This window comes from Hemiscyllium ocellatum, chromosome 2, assembly GCF_020745735.1.
Source record: "Hemiscyllium ocellatum isolate sHemOce1 chromosome 2, sHemOce1.pat.X.cur, whole genome shotgun sequence".
Taxonomy (NCBI): domain Eukaryota; kingdom Metazoa; phylum Chordata; class Chondrichthyes; order Orectolobiformes; family Hemiscylliidae; genus Hemiscyllium; species Hemiscyllium ocellatum.
The window spans coordinates 31439149-31451439 of record NC_083402.1 but is presented as its reverse complement, the minus strand read 5'-3'; the positions used below and the strand labels follow the sequence as shown (position 1 = coordinate 31451439).

Sequence of the window (12291 nt, the reverse complement as noted above, 5' to 3'; positions counted from 1 at the left end):
GGAACGGCATACCATGACATTGTGTTCTGAAAGTATTTCTTCTTTCGTTAGTTTCTGTTTTCACCATACAATAAACTAAATTGCACCATCCCCTCACCTTTCCTCCAAGGCTTTAATAGTCAAATCTAATTTTTAAAAAACCTTAACTATCAAAAATGTATTTTTCCTTTGTTGCAAAAAAAGGATAGCTTTGTTCAAAAGGTTTATTTAACAATAAATTATTTGCATATTTTCTCCATTGAACAAATCCAACAAATAAGCAAAAGGCACAGATGGAACGTTTCAAATGTGTTTTAATTTTAGTAATGTGGATACATTTTTTCAAATTCAAAGTTTGTGACAAAAACTTAAAAGTACAGTTTTAACATGTTTCCACTTATGTTTAAATGGCCAAAACTCTTCTTTACTTTTACACCCGGATACTTATAGAAACTAGGGGGACAGTTTATTTTTCACTCACATACCATGAAAAAATAAATAGACCAAAGAATACATTTTTAAAAACCTGCCTTATTCCCATTTTACAATAATTTTCTTTTATCCATCTAAACTGAAATAAAGGACAGCACTTTCCCTCGAAGTGGTGGGGAAAATGGCAGATGCAGGTGAAGAGAGAGATACCTGGCTTCTCAGCAATTGTGTGGGTGGAAAGGTCCTTCCCAACCTGCCTCCACATAGCGGCCATTGAGCTCATCAATGACCACATAAGATTCTTCGCTGACCATCGGCCCAATCACCTGTCTTCCCAACAATAGGAAGAAGGGGCTACTTTCCTGACAAGATGGTCTGCCTTTCAGTGGTGGGATAGGGAAGACAAGAAAATGGCCGAAGACAGCCACACTCTTTCCCTGAACTCCGAATATCCTCTTCTTCTACTCCAAGGAAGTTACGCAATCCTCAAAATAGAAACCTTCTTACTCCTCCTGGTTTTCATAGGTAAGCAGCCTGCACCCTCTGACATTCCTCTGCAGTGGTCTCTGATTGACAGGGCTGTGTGTGGGCAGCGAAAGCCTGCCAATCAGCTGGTGCTTGATCTGGCAAGCTTTCTTGCTGGAAAAGGGAGTTAATCATGCTTAAAGACCCCTGCCTCCCCTGTGAAAGCAAAAGGAAATAATTTGTGGCCATTCATGTAGTTTTTGTTTTATTTATTCATGTGAAGTGGGTGTCACTGGCTGGCCTCATCACTAATATCCCTTGTGAATGCAGTACTGAGATAACTCCTCAAACAGCCACAGTTCATGTGGATAGAGTCACAGTTCTGATTGGAAGGATTTTGACCTAGTGACAGTGAAAGAATGGCAGTAAATTCCAAGTTAAGATGACACAGGTCGGGAAGGACCTTTTGACCCACACAATGGCTTGGAGGGGAATATACATATAATGGTGCTCCCATGCATCTGTTATTCAAGTGTGCGTAGGTAGTAGAGATTGTAGGTTTAGAAGATGCAGTTGGAGGAGCCTTGGTGAATTTCTGTAGTGCATCTTGAAGAAGCTACACACCATTGTGACTATGCATTGGTAATGGAGGGAATGTGTGTTTGAAATGGTGGATGAGATGCCTGTCAAATAAGCTATTTTATCCAAAATGATATCAAGATTCTTGAGTCCACATATCTACCCTGTACTGTGAAATTTTAAATATTTGTACCTGATCAGTTTATAAGTATGCTGTTTTAACAGAAAATGGGCATTTTTATATCCTTCTTCATATCTTTTGATTGACATGTAGTAACTAACATTATCTACTAGTTTGCCAACAAATAGATTTTAAGAAGTCAGAAATCTTAAGATATTCCCCTTAGGACTCTGGCTTAAATGTATATGTTCACTTGACCCGAAACATTAACTCTGATTTTTCTCACAGATGCTGCCAGACCTGCTCAGCTTTTCCAGCAATTTCTGTTTTTGTTTCTGATCTGCAATTCTTTCGGTTTTTATTTTACCTGTTGGTTTGTTTTAACTGATGCTTGGCTGAGTAGCCAGTAGGACAATATTTCTTTTACATTTTCTTGGTCTGATCTGATTTTGTGTAAATGTCTATTGTTCCCATTTTTGAATTTTCCTGGCTAAAAATACTGCTGAGTTTAGCACATAGTATTGGATTTTGATGCTTGACGAAGAGCATGTTAAACTGAAGCTAAATCATTACAACTACTTGATTAATTACTATTTCTTCAATTACAACTTAATTAAGGCATGCTGTTTGGTCAATCATCTGTTTCTGACTGGTTGCTTAATTAGGTAATAACCCCCAATGCATATGTGATTATACAATGCAGAGTATGAAATGGCTTCTTCATATAAGTATTATTTCAAATTAACTTGGCCTTGTTAGTTTTCAACAGTGGACACAAAAGAAACTCATCTGAAAATGATCACACTACTCTAAAGCCTACTGTGCTACTTACACACTTATGTCCTTCATCTTCAAGAAATACTACACCATTCTTTCTACGACATTACCAGTGCTGAGCCTTCCACCAATCAATTTCCTGTTGTATTGTTTAAAAGCATTAAAGTCAAAAATACTGCAACCGGGTACCTTATAAATTTGCTCAAACTTATAAAATATTGTACTGGAGATATATTAGATAGATCAAAGAATATCGCATAAGTTTATACATCTGGAGAATAAAAGGACCATTTTAGATACAAGAAACAATCATAAAGTTAAAAATAAAATCATTCATGAGCTATGGGCATTGATGGCCTAGCCAGACTTTATTGCCCATCCCCACTTGCACTTGAAAAGGCGGTGGTGAGCTACCTTCTTGAACAGCGGTATTTCGATTGCTGCAGGTAGACCCACAATATCCTAAGGGAGGGAATTCCAGGATTTTCACTCAGTGACACCGAAGGAATGACAAGAAGCGTGACACCATCCAGGACAAAGCAGTCCACTTAAATGACGCCACCTTGACAATGTAGCCGCAGTGTGTATCATCTAATGAAACTGCAGTAACTTACCACAGCTTCTCAGACAGCACCTTCCAAACTCACAATTTCTACCAACTAGAAAGAAAAACGTGAAGATTCATGGGAACACCACCACTTACAAGTTCCCCTCCAAACCATTCACATCCTGACATGGAAAAAAAAAATCACTATTCCTTTCGTGTTGCCAGATCAAAATCCTGGAATTGCCTTCCTCAGGGCATTGTGGGGTCTCCTGGCAGCACATGAACTATAGCAGTTCGAGAAGGCAGCTCACCACCATCTTTTCTAGGTTTCACTATCAGTTTCATTGCTGCCTTGTCAAATACAAGACAACAGTAATTCAAGTTTGAATAGAGAATTTGTTAAGGCTTTGTATCTTACCTTTGTCCAATTGAGTTCTCAGCTACCAACAATTCTAATTCCACTTTTTAAGCTCTTGGTCTGCAGGCTACAATACTTCAAGTGCACATCTCGTAACATATTGTAATGCTGAGTGGTTCCCATCTCCATCATTTTTTCAGCAGTTGTGTTTCAGTCCCAACCAACCTCAACATGAAAAAAGAATCCCCCTCAATCCCCTCTAAAGCTCTTAGTCTAAATTATTACTGCTCTGTTGTTTTTGCAGAGATCTGCCTGACGTAAGATTGTTTTGGAGTCTATAGCACACTCCGAGCATCGCTGTAAAACATTTTTTCCTCAGTCTTTGGTTTAACTCATATAGCCGCAATTGATAATCATTCCACATTTCTTTCCCCTCAGTTTCTCAAAAATAATTCCCTAATGTTTTTGGCATTTGATGTGAAGGCATGAGAGAGAGTGCCAAAAAGATTCACAAGAGTTGTTCCAGCAGGGCTGAGGAACTTCAGTTGTAAATTAGATTCCATTCCCTACAATGTGGAATCAGGCCCTTCGGCCAAACAAGTCCACGCTGACCCTCTGAAGAGTAACCCACTCAGATCCATTTCCCTCTGCCTAACACTATGGGCAATTTAGCATGGCCAATTCACCTGACCTGCACATCTTTGTGACTGTGGGAGGAAGCCACAATACCCAGGGAAACCCCACACAGACACGGGGAGAATGTGCAAACTCCACACAGACAGTCGCCCAATGCTGGAATCGAACCCAGGTCCCTGGTACTATGAGGTAGCGTACTAACCACTGAGCCACCATGCCGTCCAATTATGTGGATTTATTGGAGAACCTGAGGCTTTTGTCCTTGAAGAAAGGTAACACGTAATTTCGCAAACATGCTCAAGGTCGCGAGAGGGATTGAGACAACGGAGGTCAGAAGAAACTGTTTCCAGTGGTGAAAGGACCAAGAATTAGAAGGCACCGATTTAAGGTGACTGGCAAAAGAGACAACAGTAACACGAGGGAAAATGTTTCTCCGCTACAGAGAGTTAGGCTGCTGAAAGCCTGAAAGTCTGGTGGACATAGTTTCAATTGTGGCTTTCAAAGGAGAACAAGATCATTATCTGAAGAGAAAAGATTTGCAGGGTTTCAGGGAAAATGTGAAGGAGTGACACGAGGTATGGGTAGAGCACAATTTGTTGCTGATTTTTGCCTCAAAATTTCCCTTTTTATATTTTAACCTTGTATTAGACTGAGGAGTACTAAGTGCAGACAGTGAGTAGATGTAAGCCTATTGGACTCGATTAGTTGAACCAAGTGCGACCTTAAGTTTCTGGTGAAAGGCAGGAATTCGCTCACTCTGAGCAGGCCAGGTTAGAATACAGTGCGATTTGAACATTCCCCTTCGGAGGCAGAGCATTTGGTGTAATTTATAATCAGGGATATCCTGTAAAAATATCAAAATGATGGAATCTCGGCTTTGCTGAATGACTTGCTGCATTGCCTGATGTACCTTGAATCTGAAATCAGAAAAGTGGTTGAATTAGGCAGAAGGCGATATAGGACATAGGGCATAAATATTTTTCCTGTTAACTCTTGTCCCCAAATCATGAAAATGACATTTAATGCAGCCAATGTTAGTGAGTGGGAGGCAGTACAAATGGACCACAAGATACCAGCAAGAACGTGTTGGGTTAAATAGCCTTGCGCCATTATATAGACTTTATTCAACATGGAAACAGACTCTTCAGTCCATTGTAGAATCACAAAGTTCAGAGGACGCCCTTTGGTCCATCGAGTTTAAACTTACAAAAGTGACTTTAAATCTGCACTAATTTCATTTTCCACTATTTAAACTTCAACTTAATCCTACTTGCTAACTTTTCTAATTACTTAACCCTAAAGATACACACTTTACCCTAATTTTAGTCTCTTATTCTGACTTTTATTTATCTCTGGTGCTTAGAGTCATAGAGTCCTAGAGCACGGAGACAGGCAGTTTCGTCCAAACTGGTTCATGCTAACTAGAATCTCCATCCATGCTAACCTTACATTTCCCTGCATTTGGCCCATATCCTTCTAATCCTTTCCTATTCATGTGTTTGTCCAAATGCCTTTTGTCCAAATGTTGTTAATGTGCCTGCTTTAACCATTCCAACTGGCAGCTTATTCCAAATGCGTACCACTTTCTGTGTAAAAACGTTGCCCCTTTTATTCATTCCCCCCTAACCTTAAACTGATGCTCTCTTGTCCTTGATCGCCCAACCCTGGGAAATAGACTGAGGTGCTTTCACCTTATCCATGTCTCTCATGATCTTATACACCTCTATCAGATTCCCCCTCAGTCTTCTACACTCTAAAGACAAATGTCCTCGCTTGTCCAACCTCTCTCCATAACTCAGACTGTTGAGTCCAGGCAACATCCTTGTAAATTTCTTCTGCACTCTTTCCAGTTTAATGACATCCTTCCTATAACAACGTGACCAAAACTGAATACAATACTCCAAGTGTGGCCTCACCAATGTCCTGTACAACTGCAACATAACTTCCTGATTTCTATACTCAATATCTAAACTAATGAAGGCCATTGTGCCAAAAGCCTGTCCTGTCTACCTGTGACTCCACTTTCAGAGAACTGTGAACCTGAACTCCAAGATCCCCCTCTTCCATTACACTCCTTAAGCCTCTACATTCACCATGAAACTGCTACCTTGATTTGACTTTCCAAAATGTAAGACCTCACACCAATCTATATTAAACTCCATTTGCCATTTCTCGGCCCACTTCCCCAGCTGATCGAGGTCCTGCTGCAATTTCTGACAACCTTCCACACTGTCCATGATGCCGTCTATTTTAGTGACATCAGCAAATTTACTCATCATGCCTTGTACATTCTCATCCAAATTATTAATCCAACAAACTGTAATGGGCCCAGCACTGATCACCGAGGCACTCCACTAGTCTCAGACCTCTGGTCTGACAAGTATCCTTCCATTATTAGCCTCTGCTTCCTACTATCAAGCAAATTTTGCATCCAACTTGCCAGCTCACCCTGGATTCCAAGCGATCTTACTTTCCAAAGCAGCTTACCATGTGGAGCTTTATCAAAGACATTACTGAAGTCCATACATCTATGAATACATCTACCATCCTGCCTTTCTCAAACTTTCTGGTCACTTCATCAAAGAATTCTAACAAACTTGAGAGATATGATCTCCTACTCAAAATGCCAAGCTGATGACTCCTAATCAAACCCTGTCTTTCCAAATGCATGTAAATCTTGTTTCTCAAGTAACTTAGCCACCACAAATGTTAAACTTACTAGTTTATAGTTCCCAGGCTTTTCTTTGCAGCCCTTCTTGAATAATGGCACAACATTCGGTACCCTCCAGTCTTCGAGACCTCACCTGTGTCTAACGCTGATCCCAAGGCCCCACAATTTCTTTTCTGGCCTCTTGCAGTGTTCTTAGATATATCTGGTCAGGACCAGGAGGTTTATCCACCTTCATACATTCTAATACATCCAACACCTGCTCTACTGTGAAATGGACTGTCCCTAAGATATCACCACTAATTTCTGCAAGTTCCCAAGCCTTCATGTCTTTCTCCATGGTTAAACATAGAGAAGAAATATTCATTGAGTACCTCGCCCATCTCCTGCAGTTCTCCACATATATGTCCACTTTGGTCCTTGAGGGGCCCTATTCTCTTTTGTTTCAGTGAATCTCTTAATGCCTCCCAGCACTTGGGCCTTTATCTGCTCCTGCCCTCGCTGATCTGTGAATGTAGTTTGTTAAATAAGACTGCAGTAAAAAAGAAAAACCTCCATCCCCTACTTCACCTAACTCATAGACACCTCTTATTTTATATTCTACCTCAGCTGTTTCAGGAACTGGTTCAAACCAGATTAATTGATAACTCCAGATGACCTTCCAAACTACAGCAGCATCACTCAGTAGGATTGCTTTCGCTCTCTACAGTTCCAAAAGAGACTTAACTGTCTCCCTTTTAGAATTAAAGCTTACTAATCAGTTGATGTTATCAAAGAACTAGGAGTTAGATTCTAAAGCAAGAGATTAATTCTGAAATTCCCAAACTTATCAAACTGCTACACTCTGCAGGTTACACTCTTAGTAACCATCATGTCCATGTTGATCATTAAACATCTGCATATTCTAATCACATTTTACAGAACCTGGCCCACAACCTTGAATGATATGATGTTTCAAGTGATCACCCAAATTGTTCTTAAATGTCTTAGAGGTCCTGGCTGTATTACCATTTTATATAGTGAGTTCCACCTCTCGGTGAAAAATTGTTTCTTCAAATCTTCTCTAAACCTCTTGCTCTTTATCTTAAAACCCCTCTACTAAGTGAAAACATTTTCCCCTGCCTACCCTGTCAATGCCCCTCAGAACTTAAACACTTCAATCAGATACCCCCCCATCAGCATTCTGTACACGAAGGAAAACAAACCTAGCCTATCAGTCTCTTTTAATTACTGAATTTTTCTGGCCCAAGTAACATCCTGATGAATCTCTTCTGCTCCCATTCTAACGCACATTCTGTCTGTAGTGTGGTAACCAAAACTGCATACAGTCCTCCAGCTCTACACTAACTCATGTTACCTACAGCTCCATCATAGCCTCCTTGTTCTTCTATTCAATGCTTTGACTAATAACAGTAAGTATCCATATGCATTCTTAAACACCCTTTCTCCCTTATCTGAGTTGCTGTTTTCAAGGATCTATGGACATGTACACCAAGGTCCCTTTAAACTTCTGTACTTCCTAGGGTCTGACCATTCTTTTGTCTTGTTAATCCTCCTAAAATGAAACACCACACATTTTTCAGTATTAAATTCCTTTTGCCACTGTTTAGCCCAGCAGATCAGTCAGTCCATATCATCCAATATTCTAATGCTTTCCTCTTTGCTATTTACCATATCATCAAGTTTTGTGTCATCTACAAGCTCACTGATCATGCCTCCTACATTCTTGTCTAGACTTCCTATACTATTGTACACAACAAACAGCAAAAGAGCCAGCACTGAACCCTGTGGTGTTCCAGCGAATAGAGCACCCTTCAACCATCACCCTCGGCACCCTGCAGCCGAGCCAATTTTAGATCCAATTTGCCAATTGCCCTGGATCCAATGGGCTTCTAGCCTCTTAACCAGCCTGCCATGCAAGGTGTTGTCAAAAGTCTTACTGGTATCCACGTAGATTTCAACAACTGCACTACCTTCACACTAGTCAGCCCCTCGGAAAATTCCATCAAATCTACTGGAGATGATCTCCCCTTTACGAAGCCAACTGACAACAGCTGATTAATCCTTGCCTCTCCAAATGTCCGTCAGAAGTTTTTCCAATAGAGTCTCTACCACCGATGCTGAACTCACTGTCCTGCAGTTTCCTGGCTTATTCTTTTCACTATTCTTGAATAATGGTATCATATTAACTGTCTTCCAGAGAGAAGTTTAAAATGAATGTCAGAGGCTCTGCAAACTCCCCCCTTGCCTCCCATTGGATACATCTCCTCCTGGCCTGGAGATTTATATATTATTAAGTCTGCTAAAACTTCCTTTCGGTCAATGCTCATTCATTCAAGCATATCAAAGTCATCCTCCTTGATTTCAATGCCTACATGGTCCTTTTCTAAAGTGAACATAGTTTTGACTTCATTTTTAGTTTCGAAAATAGTTTGTGAGTATGTAATTAAAGTGAGCGTACCTTCTGCACCAGGGATCCTTTAAAAGCTCTTGGGTCATAACAAAGATGATTTTTCTGCTCTGGCTTATATTGTTCACAATGGATTCCAGCTCAGAAATTCCAACTTCAGAGTCCCTTTCTTCCAAGCAAAACTGGAACATAGTTTTTTGATCCTGTTGCTCCAAAGGCAACAAATATTTGTTGACCCAGTTAATGTCATTTTTGGCATGAATGATATAAGCATCATACTGAAACTGAGCTTCCTGATGGTCTATTTCCTTAAATCCAAATATTCGGTTGACAGAAATGTTCCAATAGAATTCTAGCCACCATCCGTGAAAGTGAATCAGAAACACAGCAAAAATGAAAAGAAGTATAATGCTGCTACTAATGACAAATGCATCCTCAAAAGGAGCAACATCTTTGCAGGGAGATATGTCAAAAGCTACAACAGAATGGTTGTGGTAACTTGGTGGAGTGTTGCAGATGTATTGAGTGTTCAAGCCAGGGATGCTGCTATTGGTCTTATTCAACCAGATAACAAACCAGAAAATACTTTCACAAGTACAATCAAAAGGATTAAATCCCATATAGAGGACTGTTAGGTTACTAAATAACTGGCTAAAAACATCTTTTTCAACCGATGTAATCAGATTTTTCTGTATATGAAGCGATTTGAGAGATTTCAAGTCATTAAATACAACATCGGGAAGAAAGTTTAAATTGTTCATGCTTAAATCCAAATTACTTAGTTTATACAATCCTTGAAAAGCTTTCTCTGGGAGCTCATCTAACCCATTGGATTGCAAATCCAGAATCTGAAGCTCTTTCAAACCACTGAGGTAAAGAACTGGACCTCCAGGATTGACACTCTTCCAGAGCCGTGCCAAGTTATTGTGTTGTAACTTTAAAACTTGAAGCTGCCGAAGCTCACGGAAAACATCCTTATCCAAATTGGCTAAATTATTGTTGCTGAGGTCAAGGACAGTGAGATTCTTAATGCAATCAAATGGCGAAGGTTGAATATTCAACGAGGCAATTGCTGATTTGCTGAGCATCAAGATTTTCAGAGAAGGGACATGCATAAAGGAAGATGAAGACAAAATCAACTTCATGTTATATGACAGGTATATCACCTCTATCTCACTTAGACCTCGAAACTCCTCTCCTGTTAGCATCTGAGAGATGGAATTGAGACCTATATCCAGCTTTTTCAGCTTCTTGAACCAGGAAAAAGCTCCAGGCTGCAGTTTTGAAATTTTTGTTTTTGTAAGATTTAAATTGACAAGGGGAGACTCTGCAAGTGACACGAAAGTTTTGTTACTGATAGTTTTTAGATCAACGATAGATGACTTATACAGGCTAAGATATTTCAGACTTCTCAAGCCTGAGAAAGTATGTGCCCTTATACTTGCAATATTGTTGTCTTCTAGATTGAGTACCTCTAGATTTCCCAACTCCTGAAATGAGTAATCATCAATGAGAGATCCTACTTGGCTGAGGCCTTTCTTCAAGTTCAAATACTTCAAATTTTCCAGCCCAGCAAATGTTTTTGGGGTGACATGTTGAATGCTGTTGTTTTCAAGTTGAAGATATTCCAATCTGTGCAGCCACTGAAATGAATTAGTTTGCACTGTAGTCAACTTGTTGTTTGACAGATCAAGAGCTGTCAAGTTTGTTTCGCTTAATTCAGCGAAAGTAGAGTTTTGTATTTTCAGGTGGGTGTTCCTCAGAAAGAGCTCAGCAATGTCAGTCTGTGACAATGCTGCACAGAGCTGCTTGGCAAGAGTGGAATGGAGGACTACGTTGTCCAAAAGCAGCCTGTGTAAACTTTCAATTTTGTGGAAACAACCAAGTTCAAACTGGAAAAGAGCAAAAGAGAAACACATCGTTCATTTCTATTTGCATGTTTTTGAGCCACACAAATGCAAATATCAAGGGGCGCGGGGGGAGATGCTGGCTTAGTAATGGCTAATAATTCAAAGGCTCAGTGAGCTGATAGATTTACTAGGATCATTACAGGGAAAAGGTGGTGGAGTGACAGTGTCTAATGGATTTTGGGGGAATCCTAAGCTAGCCTGGATTTATGGGTTCAAACGCCACCACAAAAATTTGCAGTGTTTAAACTGAATAATACTGGACTGTAAAGCTAGTCTCAAAACAGTTGAGGGTGGCACAGCACCAGGGACCCAAGGTTCAATTCCAGCTTCGCGCAACTGTCTGTGTAGAGTTTGCACCTTGTCTGCGTGGGTTTCCTCCGGGTCTCCGGTTTCCTCCCACATGCCAAAGATGTACAGGTCAAGTGAATTGGCCATGCTAAATTGCCCATAGTGTTAAGTGCATTAGTCAGAGGGGGGTGGGTTGTTCTTCGGAGGGTCGGTATGGACCTCTTGGGCTGAAGGGCCTGTTTCCACGCTGTAGGGAATCTAAACTAATCATATCATTACTAAAAAAATTACAAATTTTAATAAAATGGGTGGAAACGGTGGCACAGTGGTTAGCACTGCTGCCTCACAGCGCCAGAGACCCGGGTTTAATTCCTGCCTCAGGCAACTGTCTGTGTGGAGTTTGCACATTCTCCCTGTGTCTGTGTGGTTTTTCTCTGGGTGCTCCGGTTTCCTCCCACAGTCCAAAAATGTGCAGGTTAGGTGAATTGGCCATGTTAAATTGCCCGTAGTGTTAGGTGAAAGGGTAAATGTAGAGGAATGGGTCTGGGTGGGTTGCTCTTCGGAGGGTCGGTGGGGACTTGTTGAGCCGAAGGGCCTGTTTCCACACTGTAAGTAATCTAATCTAATCTTAATAAATGGAACATGAATTATCCCTTACTAACAACACTCTGTGTGCCCCTACACCCCAAAGCAGTGCTTCAAGACGGTACAAAAACAGAAATTGCTGGAAAAGCTCAGCAGGTCTGGCAGCATATATGGTGAGAGATCAAAGTTAACGTTTTGGGTCCAGTGACCCTTGCTCAGACCTGCCGAGCTTCTCCAGCAACTTCTGTTTTTGTTTTTGATTTCCAGCACACGCAGTTCTTTCAGCTTCAAGAAGGTAGCTCTCTAACACCTACTCAAAAGCAATTAGGGACGGTTAATAATTGCTGGCCTAGCCTGTGAGACCCACAGATCATGAATGAATTTTTAAAAATTCAATTCATATAAATAAATATTTAAGTCACTACTTGGATTTAAAACTTCATATTATGAAGAGAAACACAGATTAAGAATGAACAGAGGGGGAAGACAATACATATTAAACTTTTAAGACAATTGGTGACAATGAGTTAACTATC

The 12291-nt window shown here is 40.4% G+C and overlaps 1 protein-coding gene across 2 annotated transcripts in view; it reads right to left on the bottom strand.

The window, feature by feature from the left end:
- Positions 1–275: 275 nt before the first annotated feature.
- tlr3 (toll-like receptor 3) overlaps positions 276–12291 on the bottom strand; it is a 36394-nt gene continuing 24378 nt past the window's right edge. For both annotated transcript variants that reach the window (XM_060835432.1, XM_060835443.1), the window contains exons 4-5: positions 9024–10864; positions 276–4811 (exon numbers count right to left, since the gene is read on the bottom strand). In XM_060835432.1, coding sequence (XP_060691415.1) covers positions 4583–4811; positions 9024–10864 — 2070 coding nt within the window. In that variant the 3' untranslated portion in view covers positions 276–4582. The remainder of the gene's footprint in view (positions 4812–9023; positions 10865–12291) is intronic.